Source organism: Oncorhynchus gorbuscha, linkage group LG01 (assembly GCF_021184085.1).
Source record: "Oncorhynchus gorbuscha isolate QuinsamMale2020 ecotype Even-year linkage group LG01, OgorEven_v1.0, whole genome shotgun sequence".
Lineage (NCBI taxonomy): Eukaryota > Metazoa > Chordata > Actinopteri > Salmoniformes > Salmonidae > Oncorhynchus > Oncorhynchus gorbuscha.
In genome coordinates this window covers 120,640,665-120,654,738 of record NC_060173.1, presented here as the reverse complement: position 1 = coordinate 120,654,738, position 14,074 = coordinate 120,640,665, and the positions used below count along the sequence as shown (strand labels likewise).

The 14,074-nt window shown below is 46.1% G+C and overlaps 1 protein-coding gene across 5 annotated transcripts in view; it reads right to left on the bottom strand.

Annotated features, from left to right (window-relative positions):
- dip2a (disco-interacting protein 2 homolog A) overlaps window positions 1-14,074 on the bottom strand; it is a 279,281-nt gene that overhangs the window by 107,588 nt on the left and 157,619 nt on the right. For all 5 annotated transcript variants that reach the window (XM_046351249.1, XM_046351336.1, XM_046351426.1 and 2 more), the window contains one exon: window positions 4,627-4,737. In XM_046351249.1, coding sequence (XP_046207205.1) covers window positions 4,627-4,737 — 111 coding nt within the window. The remainder of the gene's footprint in view (window positions 1-4,626; window positions 4,738-14,074) is intronic.

Below are 14,074 nucleotides of genomic sequence, written 5' to 3'. Positions count from 1 at the left end.
TGAGTTTGAAGGTAAGCCTTGAAATACATCCACAGGTATACCTCCAATTGACTCAAATTATGTCAATTTGCCTCACAGAAGCTTCTAAAGCCATGACATATTTTTCTGGAATTTTCCAAGCTGTTTGAAGGCACAGTCAACTTAGTGTATGTAAACTTCTGACCCACTGGAATTGTGATACAGTGAATTATAAGTGTAATAATCTGCCTGTAAAAAATTGTTGGAAAAATGACTTGTGTCATGCACAGAGTAGATGTCCAAACTGACTTGCCAAAACTAAAGTTTGTTAACAAGAAATTTGTGGAGTGGTTGAAAAATGAGTTTTAATGACTCCAACCTAAGTGTAAACTTGTCCTAATTTGGGATGAAGCTCCATGTTTCTAAGACTTGATTGCAACACTTCCTGACCTCAACTCTCATTATTTGATAGTGTGAGGAGATTGATTGTGCATTAACGTTACTCATTTTTAGAATACGAAAATGATTCTGGTCCATGGAGGAGCTCCTTGTCTGATCCGCGGCGGAGGAGGAGGAGGAGGAGCTCCTTGTCTGATCCGTGGCGGAGGAGGAGGAGGAGGAGCTCCTTGTCTGATCCGCGGCGGAGGAGGAGGAGGAGGAGCTCCTTGTCTGATCCCCACCCCCCCTAAGTTTTAGATGCACTATTGTTAAGTGACTGTCCCACTGGATGTCATAAGGTGAATGCACCAATTTGTAAGTCGCTCTGGATAAGAGCGTCTGCTAAATGACTTAAATGTAAATGTAAATGATCCACCGAGGAGGAGGAGCTCCTTGTCTGATCCACCGAGGAGGAGGAGCTCCTTGTCTGATCCACCGAGGAGGAGGAGCTCCTTGTCTGATCCACCGAGGAGGAGGAGCTCCTTGTCTGATCCGCGGCAGAGGAGGAGGAGCTCCTTGTCTGATCCGCGGCAGAGGAGGAGGAGCTCCTTGTCTGATCCGCGGCAGAGGAGGAGGAGCTCCTTGTCTGATCCGCGGCAGAGGAGGAGGAGCTCCTTGTCTGATCCGCGGCAGAGGAGGAGGAGCTCCTTGTCTGATCCGCGGCAGAGGAGGAGGAGCTCCTTGTCTGATCCGCGGCAGAGGAGGAGCTCCTTGTCTGATCCGCGGCAGAGGAGGAGCTCCTTGTCTGATCCGCGGCAGAGGAGGAGGAGCTCCTTGTCTGATCCGCGGCAGAGGAGGAGGAGCTCCTTGTCTGATCCGCGGCAGAGGAGGAGGAGCTCCTTGTCTGATCCGCGGCAGAGGAGGAGCTCCTTGTCTGATCCGCGGCAGAGGAGGAGCTCCTTGTCTCCCATCTCTAACCCTGTGGAGTCTACTCCCCATCTCTAACCCTGTGGAGTCTACTCCCCATCTCTAACCCTGTGGAGTCTACTCCCCATCTCTAACCCTGTGGAGTCTACTCCCCATCTCTAACCCTGTGGAGTCTACTCCCCATCTCTAACCCTGTGGAGTCTACTCCCCATCTCTAACCCTGTGGAGTCTACTCCCCATCTCTAACCCTGTGGAGTCTACTCCCCATCTCTAACCCTGTGGAGTCTACTCCCCATCTCTAACCCTGTGGAGTCTACTCCCCATCTCTAACCCTGTGGAGTCTACTCCCCATCTCTATCTCTAACCCTGTGGAGTCTACTCCCCATCTCTAACCCTGTGGAGTCTACTCCCCATCTCTAACCCTGTGGAGTCTACTCCCCATCTCTAACCCTGTGGAGTCTACTCCCCATCTCTAACCCTGTGGAGTCTACTCCCCATCTCTAACCCTGTGGAGTCTACTCCCCATCTCTAACCCTGTGGAGTCTACTCCCCATCTCTAACCCTGTGGAGTCTACTCCCCATCTCTAACCCGTGGAGTCTACTCCCCATCTCTAACCCGTGGAGTCTACTCCCCATCTCTAACCCGTGGAGTCTACTCCCCATCTCTAACCCCGTGGAGTCTACTCCCCATCTCTAACCCCGAGGAGTCTACTCCCCATCTCTAACCCCGAGGAGTCTACTCCCCATCTCTAACCCCGAGGAGTCTACTCCCCATCTCTAACCCTGTGGAGTCTACTCCCCATCTCTAACCCTGTGGAGTCTACTCCCCATCTCTAACCCTGTGGAGTCTACTCCCCATCTCTAAACCTGTGGAGTCTACTCCCAATCTCTAACCCTGTGGAGTCTACTCCCCATCTCTAACCCTGTGGAGTCTACTCCCCATCTCTAACCCTGTGGAGTCTACTCCCTATCTCCTGGACATGCTACAAGGTTTAGGGAAATGTTCTGGTCATAAGTTAAACCTGACAAAAAGTGTGCTCCTCCCCATTAACCAGTCACCACATGAGTTCTGTTATACTCACAGACATCATTCAAACAGTTTAAGAAACTTCCGAGTGTTTTCTATCCAATAGTAATAATAATATGCATCTATTAGCATGTGGGACTGAGTAGGAGGCAGTTCACTCTGGGCATGCTATTCATCCAAAAGTGAAAATGCTGCCCTCTATCCCAAAGAAGTTAACCAGTCAGCAGAAGGTTTCCCATGTAAGGTTTCGCATCAGGTGTTTATATAAAGGTCACATGCTCATTTAAGGCTCTGTTTAAACACAACTTTATAAAACACTCGCACTAAGAAGGATTCTCTTCTCATTTCATTAGCATGTCGCATTCATTCTATAAAGATGACTGTACTACCTAGGCTTCTGCACTTATTCCAGCTGCATTTCCAAACAACTGGCCAGCTGCATTTCCAAACAACTGGCCAGCTGCATTTCCAAACAACTGGCCAGCTGCATTTCCAAATTCATTTAAATTACACTGCATTCATAAAGTATTCAGACCCCTTGACTTTTCCCCAAAAATATTTACGTTCAGTCTACACACAATACCATATGTATTTAGAAATGTTTGCAAATTAATCACATTTAACAAACTGAAATGTCACATTTACATTAGTATTCAGACCCTTTACTCAGTACTTTGTTGAAACACCTTTGGCAGCGATTACAGCGCTACAAGCTTGGCACACCTGTATTTGGAGAGTTTCTCCCATTCTTCTCTGCAGATCCTCTCAAGCTCTGTCAGGTTGGATGGGGAGCCTCGCTGCACAGTTATTTTCAAGGCTCTCCAGAGATGTTCGATCGGGTTCAAGTCTGGGATCTGGCTGGGCCACTCAAGGACATTCAGAGACGTTTCCCGAAGCCATTCCTGACTGTTGTCTTGGCTGTGTGCTTAGGGTCGTTGTCCTGTTGGAAGGTGAACCTTTGCCCCAGTCTGAGGTCCTGAGCGTTCTGGAGCAGGTTTTCATCAAGGATCTCTGTACTTTGCTCCGTTCATCTTTCCCTCGATCCTGACTAGTCTCCTAGTCCCTGCCGCTGAAAAACATCCCCACAGCATGATGCTGTCACCAACATGCTTCACCGTAGGGATGGTGCCAGGTTTCGTCGAGAGATTTAAAGAGAATCTTGTTTTTCCTTGTCTGAGGGTTCTTTAGGTGCCTTTTGGCAAACTCCAAGCAGGCTGTCATGTGCCTTTTACTGAGGAGTGGTATCCGTCTGGCCACTCTACCATAAAGGCCTGATTTATGGAGTGCTGCAGAGATGGTTGTCCTTCTGCAAAGTTCTCCCATCGCCACAGAGGAACTCCGGAGCTCTGTTAGAGTGACCATCCTGACCTGACCTCCCTGACCAAGGCCTTTCTCCCCTCGATTGCTCAGTTTGGCTGGGCGGCCAAATCTAGGAAGATCCTTGGTGGTTCCAAACTTCTCCCGTTTACAAACGATTGAGGCCAATGTGTCCTTGGGGGCCTTCAATGCTGCAGACATTTTTTGGTATCCTTCCCCAGATCTGTGTCTCGATACAATCTTGTCTCTGAGTTCTACGGACAATTCCTTCAACCTCTTGCCTTGGTTTTTGCTCTGACATGCACTGTCAACTGTGGGACCTTATATAGACAGGTGTGTGCCTTTCCAAATCAAGTCCAATCAATTGAATTTACCACAGGTGGACTACAATCAAGTTGTAGAAACATTTCAAGAATGATCAATTGAAAAAGGATGCACCTGAGCTCAATTTCAAGTCTCATAGCAAAGGGTCGGAAATACTTATGTAAATAAGGTCTTTCAGTTTTCTATTCTTTATAAATTAGCAAACACTTCTAAAAACCTGTTTTCGCCTCATCATTATGGGGTATTGTTTCCAGATTGATGAGGAACATTTAAAAAAAAAGCTGTAACAAAATGTAGAAAAAGGAAAGGAGTCTGAATACTTTCTGAATGCCCTGTTTACATGCCCTGTTTACATGCCCTGTTTACATGCCCTGTTTACATGCCCTGTTTACATGCCCTGTTTACATGCCCTGTTTACATGCCCTGTTTACATGCCCTGTTTACATGCCCTGTTTACATGCCCTGTTTACATGCCCTGTTTACATGCCCTGTTTACATGGCCTGTTTACATGGCCTGTTTACATGCCCTGTAAACAGACAAACTAACATTCAAAATGTCTCAATTATTTTGGAACTGTTGTGAGTGTAACGTAAATGTGTAATTGTTTATTAGCTACAACATGTTTCCTATGCCTTTAGAGAGCAGGTAGGAACCACAGCACTAGTCCATGTCCCCTCCCCTCCCCTGTCCTTACCTTCCTGGTGAGGGGCACCTCAATGGGCACAGGGATCAGCTCTGCCAGCAGACATCCATAGAACGCCACCATAAACATCACAGGGTCACTGTTGGGGAACACTAGAGCAACCTAAAGAAAACACAGACACACTGTCAACATCAACCTATAGGATACATACTGTTACCATCAACCTATAGGACACACACTGTCAACATCAACCTATAGGACACATACTGTCACCATCAACCTATAGGATACAAACTGTTACCATCAACCTATAGGACACATACTGTCACCATCTGTCAACATCAACCTATAGGATACATACTGTCAACATCAACCTATAGGACACATACCGTCAACATCAACCTATAGGACACATACCGTCAACATCAACCTATAGGACACATACCGTCAACATCAACCTATAGGATACATACCGTTACCATCAACCTATAGGACACATACCGTCAACATCAACCTATAGGATACATACTGTTACCATCAACCTATAGGATACATACTGTTACCATCAACCTATAGGACACATACTGTCACCATCTGTCTATAGGATACATACTGTCACCTGTCTATAGGATACATACTGTCACCATCTGTCTATAGGACACATACTGTCACCATCTGTCTATAGGGTACATACTGTCACCATCTGTCTATAGGATACATACTGTCACCATCTGTCTATAGGACACATACTGTCACCATCTGTCTATAGGACACATACTGTCACCATCTGTCTATAGGACACATACTGTCACCATCTGTCTATAGGACACATACTGTCACCATCTGTCTATAGGACACATCACCATCTGTATAGGACACATCTGTCTATAGGATACATACTGTCACCATCAACCTATAGGACACATACTGTCACCATCAACCTATAGGGTACATAATGTCACCATCTGTCACCATCAACCTATAGGGTACATAATGTCACCATCTGTCACCATCAACCTATAGGATACATACTGTTACCATCTGTCTATAGGACACATACTGTCACCATCTGTCTATAGGATACATAATGACTTAAATGTAATGTAAATGTACTGTCACCATCTGTCTATAGGACACATACTGTCACCATCTGTCTATAGGACACATACTGTCACCATCTGTCTATAGGATACATACTGTCACCATCTGTCTATAGGATACATGCTGTCACCATCTGTCTATAGGATACATACTGTCACCATCTGTCTATAGGATACATACTGTCACCATCTGTCTATAGGATACATACTGTCACCATCTGTCTATAGGGTACATAATGTCACCATCTGTCTATAGGATACATACTGTCACCATCTGTCTATAGGATACATACTGTCACCATCTGTCTATAAGATACATACTGTCACCATCTGTCTATAGGGTACATACTGTCACCATCTGTCTATAGGGTACATAATGTCACCATCTGTCTATAGGATACATACTGTCACCATCTGTCTATAGGATACATACTGTCACCATCTGTCTATAGGATACATTATATTTTTCATTATATTTCATTATATCACAACGGTTTGATTTGTCTTATCTTAGCAAATTCTTCTCAGCTAGCTACATAGCCGTCTTTGTATCAAAGATAATTGCGTAATTATCGTATTTCGCCGTCCTAACGTAGTCTTCACTAGCCAGCTAGCTAACGTCCACTGATTAGCTGCACTGGAGAAACTATCACACTCAACTGAACGACTTGATTAGTTTAGTGTTAGCTAGCTACATAGCTGTCTTTGCTGTCTTCGTATCATCGTATCCAAGATAATTGTGTTGTTTAGGTTTAGAGTGTGTAGTCTTAGAGTGATTATCTTAATTTACCGAGGTTAGCTAGCCAGCTATTTGTCGTCCTTAACGTAGGTGACTCTGCTAGCTAGCCAACAGCTAGCCAACGCTAGCCAACGTCTTCTGTATAGAACTCAACTACCCGGTCGCACTCACAGGTAGTATCACATTTTCACTTCATTTCATTACAGTACAATGGTTTGATTTGTTTGATCGTAGCTAGCTACTTAGCTAGCTACATAGCCGTCTTTGTATCAAAGATAATTGTGTAGTCTAGAGCGATTTTCTAGGTTCGCTAGCCATCTATTGTCGTTCTTTTAACGCAACGTAACGTAAACAACACTGCTAGCTAGCCTGCTAGCCCCCGAATAGCAACACTGCAGAAACTATTACACTCAACGGAACGACTTGTTTAGTGTAGTGTCAACAACGCACCCACTGCCAGCTGGCCTACTTCAGCAGTACTGTATCATTTTAATCATTTTAGTCAATAAGATTCTTGCTACGTAGCTTAAATTTCTGAACATTCGAGACGTGTAGTCCACTTGTCATTCCAATCTCCTTTGCATTAGCGTAGCCTCTTCTGTAGCCTGTCAACTATGTGTCTGTTTATCCCTGTTCTCTCCTCTCTGCACAGACCATACAAACGCTCCTCACCGCGTGGCCATACTGCCACCCTACTCTGGTGGTCCCAGCGCGCACGACCCACGTGGAGTTCCAGGTCTCCGGTAGCCTCTGGAACTGCCAATCTGCGGTCAACAAGGCAGAGTTCATCTCAGCCTATGCCTCCCTCCAGTCCCTCGACTTCTTGGCACTGACGGAAACATGGATCACCACAGACAACACTGCTACTCCTACTGCTCTCTCTTCGTCCGCCCACGTGTTCTCGCACACCCCGAGAGCGTCTGGTCAGCGGGGTGGTGGCACCGGGATCCTCATCTCTCCCAAGTGGTCATTCTCTCTTTCTCCCCTTACCCATCTGTCTATCGCCTCCTTTGAATTCCATGCTGTCACAGTTACTAGCCCTTTCAAGCTTAACATCCTTATCATTTATCGCCCTCCAGGTTTCCTCGGAGAGTTCATCAATGAGCTTGATGCCTTGATAAGCTCCTTTCCTGAGGACGGCTCACCTCTCACAGTTCTGGGCGACTTTAACCTCCCCACGTCTACCTTTGACTCTTTCCTCTCTGCCTCCTTCTTTCCACTCCTCTCCTCTTTTGACCTCACCCTCTCACCTTCCCCCTACTCACAAGGCAGGCAATACGCTCGACCTCATCTTTACTAGATGCTGTTCTTCCACTAACCTCATTGCAACTCCCCTCCAAGTCTCCGACCACTGCCTTGTATCCTTTTCCCTCTCGCTCTCATCCAACACCTCCCACACTGCCCCTACTCGGATGGTATCGCGCCGTCCCAACCTTCGCTCTCTCTCCCCCGCTACTCTCTCCTCTTCCATCCTATCATCTCTTCCCTCCGCTCAAACCTTCTCCCACCTATCTCCTGATTCTGCCTCCTCAACCCTCCTCTCCTCCCTCTCTGCATCCCTTGACTCTCTATGTCCCCTATCCTCCAGGCCGGCTCGGTCCTCCCCTCCCGCTCCGTGGCTCGATGACTCATTGCGAGCTCACAGAACAGGGCTCCGGGCAGCCGAGCGGAAATGGAGGAAAACTCGCCTCCCTGCGGACCTGGCATCCTTTCACTCCCTCCCTCTACATTTTCCTCCTCTGTCTCTGCTGCTAAAGCACCACTTTCTACCACGCTAAATTCCAAGCATCTGCCTCTAACCCTAGGAAGCTCTTTGCCACCTTCTCCTCCCTCCTGAATCCTCCGCCCCTCCCCCCCCCTCCTCCCTCTCTGCAGATGACTTGTCAACCATTTTGAAAAGAAGGTCGACGACATCCGATCCTCGTTTGCTAAGTCAAACGACACCGCTGGTTCTGCTCACACTGCCCTACCCTGTGCTCTGACCTCTTTCTCCCCTCTCTCTCCAGATGAAATCTCGCGTCTTGTGACGGCCGGCCGCCCAACAACCTGCCCGCTTGACCCTATCCCCTCCTCTCTTCTCCAGACCATTTCCGGAGACCTTCTCCCTTACCTCACCTCGCTCATCAACTCATCCCTGACCGCTGGCTACGTCCCTTCCGTCTTCAAGAGAGCGAGAGTTGCACCCCTTCTGAAAAAACCTACACTCGATCCCTCCGATGTCAACAATTACAGACCAGTATCCCTTCTTTCTTTTCTCTCCAAAACTCTTGAACGTGCCGTCCTTGGCCAGCTCTCCCGCTATCTCTCTCTCAATGACCTTCTTGATCCAAATCAGTCAGGTTTCAAGACTAGTCATTCAACTGAGACTGCTCTCCTCTGTATCACGGAGGCGCTCCGCACTGCTAAAGCTAACTCTCTCCTCTGCTCTCATCCTTCTAGATCTATCGGCTGCCTTCGATACTGTGAACCATCAGATCCTCCTCTCCACCCTCTCCGAGTTGGGCATCTCCGGCGCGGCCCACGCTTGGATTGCGTCCTACCTGACAGGTCGCTCCTACCAGGTGGCGTGGCGAGAATCTGTCTCCTCACCACGCGCTCTCACCACTGGTGTCCCCAGGGCTCTGTTCTTGGCCCTCTCCTATTCTCGCTATACACCAAGTCACTTGGCTCTGTCATAACCTCACATGGTCTCTCTTATCATTGCTATGCAGACGACACACAATTAATCTTCTCCTTTCCCCCTTCTGATGACCAGGTGGCGAATCGCATCTCTGCATGTCTGGCAGACATATCAGTGTGGATGACGGATCACCACCTCAAGCTGAACCTCGGCAAGACGGAGCTGCTCTTCCTCCCGGGGAAGGACTGCCCGTTCCATGATCTCGCCATCACGGTTGACAACTCCATTGTGTCCTCCTCCCAGAGCGCCAAGAACCTTGGCGTGATCCTGGACAACACCCTGTCGTTCTCAACCAACATCAAGGCGGTGGCCCGTTCCTGTAGGTTCATGCTCTACAACATCCGCAGAGTACGACCCTGCCTCACACAGGAAGCGGCGCAGGTCCTAATCCAGGCACTTGTCATCTCCCGTCTGGATTACTGCAACTCGCTGTTGGCTGGGCTCCCTGCCTGTGCCATTAAACCCCTTCAACTCATCCAGAACGCCGCAGCCCGTCTGGTGTTCAACCTTCCCAAGTTCTCTCACGTCACCCCGCTCCTCCGTTCTCTCCACTGGCTTCCAGTTGAAGCTCGCATCCGCTACAAGACCATGGTGCTTGCCTACGGAGCTGTGAGGGGAACGGCACCTCAGTACCTCCAGGCTCTGATCAGGCCCTACACCCAAACAAGGGCACTGCGTTCATCCACCTCTGGCCTGCTCACCTCCCTACCACTGAGGAAGTACAGCTCCCGCTCAGCCCAGTCAAAACTGTTCGCTGCCCTGGCCCCCCAATGGTGGAACAAACTCCCTCACGACGCCAGGACAGCGGAGTCAATCACCAACTTCCGGAGACACCTGAAACCCCACCTCTTTAAGGAATACCTAGGATAGGATAAGTAATCCCTCTCACCCCACCCCCCCTAAGTTTTAGATGCACTATTGTTAAGTGACTGTCCCACTGGATGTCATAAGGTGAATGCACCAATTTGTAAGTCGCTCTGGATAAGAGCGTCTGCTAAATGACTTAAATGTAAATGTAATACATACTGTCACCATCTGTCTATAGGATACATACTGTCACCATCTGTCTATAGGATACATACTGTCACCATCTGTCTATAGGATACATGCTGTCACCATCTGTCTATAGGGTACATGCTGTCACCATCTGTCTATAGGACACATACTGTCACCATCTGTCTATAGGACACATACTGTCACCATCTGTCTATAGGACACATACTGTCACCATCTGTCTATAGGACACATACTGTCACCATCTGTCTATAGGATACATACTGTCACCATCTGTCTATAGGATACATAATGTCACCATCTGTCACCATCAACCTATAGGATACATACTGTCACCATCTGTCTATAGGATACATACTGTCACCATCTGTCTATAGGATTACATACTGTCACCAATAGTCTATAGGATACATACTGTCACCATCAACCTATAGGACACATACTGTCACCATCTGTCTATAGGATACATACTGTCACCATCTGTCTATAGGATACATGCTGTCACCATCTGTCTATAGGACACATACTGTCACAATCTGTCTATAGGATACATACTGTCACCATCTGTCTATAGGATACATACTGTCACCATCTGTCTATAGGATACATACTGTCACCATCTGTCTATAGGACACATACTGTCACCATCTGTCTATAGGACACATACTGTCACCATCTGTCTATAGGATACATACTGTCACCATCTGTCTATAGGACACATACTGTCACCATCTGTCTATAGGATACATACTGTCACCATCTGTCTATAGGATTACATACTGTCACCATCTGTCTATAGGATACATACTGTCACCATCTGTCTATAGGATACATACTGTCACCATCTGTCTATAGGATACATACTGTCACCATCTGTCTATAGGACACATACTGTCACCATCTGTCTGTAGGATACATACTGTCACCATCTGTCTGTAGGATACATACTGTCACCATCTGTCTATAGGACACATACTGTCACCATCTGTCTATAGGATACATACTGTCACCATCTGTCTATAGGATACATACTGTCACCATCTGTCTATAGGATACATACTTTCACCATCTGTCACCATCAACCTATAGGATACATACTGTCACCATCTGTCTATAGGATACATACTGTCACCATCTGTCTATAGGATACATACTGTCACCATCTGTCTATAGGATACATACTGTCACCATCTGTCACCATCAACCTATAGGATACATACTGTCACCATCTGTCTATAGGATACATACTGTCACCATCTGTCTATAGGATACATACTGTCACCATCTGTCTATAGGATACATACTGTCACCATCTGTCTATAGGATACATACTGTCACCATCTGTCTATAGGATACATGCTGTCACCATCTGTCTATAAGATACATACTGTCAACATCAACCGATAGGACACATACTGTCACCATCTGTCTATAGGACACATACTGTCACCATCTGTCTATAGGATACATGCTGTCACCATCTGTCTATAGGACACATACTGTCACCATCTGTCTATAGGACACATACTGTCACCATCTGTCTATAGGACACATACTGTCACCATCTGTCTATAGGACATATACTGTCACCATCTGTCTATAGGACACATACTGTCACCATCTGTCTATAGGATACATACTGTCACCATCTGTCTATAGGATACATGCTGTCACCATCTGTCTATAAGATACATACTGTCAACATCAACCTATAGGACACATACTGTCACCATCTGTCTATAGGACACATACTGTCACCATCTGTCTATAGGATACATGCTGTCACCATCTGTCTATAAGATACATACTGTCAACATCAACCGATAGGACACATACTGTCACCATCTGTCTATAGGACACATACTGTCACCATCTGTCTATAGGATACATGCTGTCACCATCTGTCTATAGGATACATGCTGTCACCATCTGTCTATAGGATACATACTGTCACCATCTGTCTATAGGACACATACTGTCACCATCTGTCTATAGGATACATGCTGTCACCATCTGTCTATAGGATACATACTGTCACCATCTGTCTATAGGACACATACTACTGTCACCATCTGTCTATAGGATACATACTGTCACCATCGGTCTATAGGACACATACTGTCACCATCTGTCTATAGGATACATGCTGTCACCATCTGTCTATAAGATACATACTGTCAACATCAACCGATAGGACACATACTGTCACCATCTGTCTATAGGACACATACTGTCACCATCTGTCTATAGGATACATGCTGTCACCATCTGTCTATAGGATACATACTGTCACCATCTGTCTATAGGACACATACTGTCACCATCTGTCTATAGGACACATACTGTCACCATCAACCTATAGGATACATACTGTCACCATCAACCTATAGGATACATACTGTCAACATCAACCTATAGGACACATACTGTCACCATCTGTCTATAGGATACATAATGTCACCATCTGTCACCATCAACCTATAGGACACATACTGTCACCATCAACCTATAGGATACATACTGTCAACATCTGTCTATAGGACACATACTGTCACCATCTGTCTATAAGATACATACTGTCACCATCTGTCTATAGGACACATACTGTCACCATCTGTCTATAGGATACATACTGTAACAATCTGTCTATAGGATACATAATGTCACCATCTGTCACCATCAACCTATAGGACACATACTGTCACCATCAACCTATAGGACATATACTGTCACCATCTGTCTATAGGATACATACTGTCACCATCTGTCTATAGGATACATACTGTCACCATCTGTCTATAGGACACATACTGTCACCATCTGTCTATAGGACACATACTGTCACCATCTGTCTATAGGACACATACTGTCACCATCTGTCTATAGGATACATACTGTCACCATCTGTCTATAGGATACATACTGTCACCATCTGTCTATAGGATACATACTGTCACCATCTGTCTATAGGATACATGCTGTCACCATCTGTCTATAGGATACATACTGTCAACATCAACCTATAGGACACATACTGTCACCATCTGTCTATAGGATACATGCTGTCACCATCTGTCTATAGGATACATGCTGTCACCATCAACCTATAGGACACATACTGTCACCATCTGTCTATAGGATACATACTGTCACCATCAACCTATAGGATACATACTGTCACCATCAACCTATAGGTCACCATACTATAGGATACTGTCACCATCTATAGGATACATACTGTCACCACTATAGGATACACACTGTCACCATCTGTCTATAGGATACACACTGTCACCATCTGTCTATAGGACACATACTGTCACCATCTGTCTATAGGACACATACTGTCACCATCTGTCTATAGGATACATACTGTCACCATCTGTCTATAGGACACATACTGTCACCATCTGTCTATAGGATACATACTGTCACCATCTGTCTATAGGATACATACTGTCACCATCTGTCTATAGGACACATACGGTCACCATCAACCTATAGGACACATACTGTCACCATCTGTCTATAGGATACATACTGTCACCATCTGTCTATAGGATACATGCTGTCACCATCTGTCTATAGGATACATACTGTCACCATCTGTCTATAGGACACATACTGTCACCATCAACCTATAGGACACATACTGTCACCATCTGTCTATAGGATACATACTGTCACCATCTGTCTATAGGATACATGCTGTCACCATCTGTCTATAGGACACATACTGTCAACATCAACCTATAGGACACATACTGTCACCATCTGTCTATAGGACACATACTGTCACCATCTGTCTATAGGATACATGCTGTCACCATCTGTCTATAAGATACATACTGTCAACATCAACCGATAGGACACATACTGTCACCATCTGTCTATAGGACACATACTGTCACCATCTGTCTATAGGATACATACTGTCACCATCTGTCTATAGGACACATACTGTCA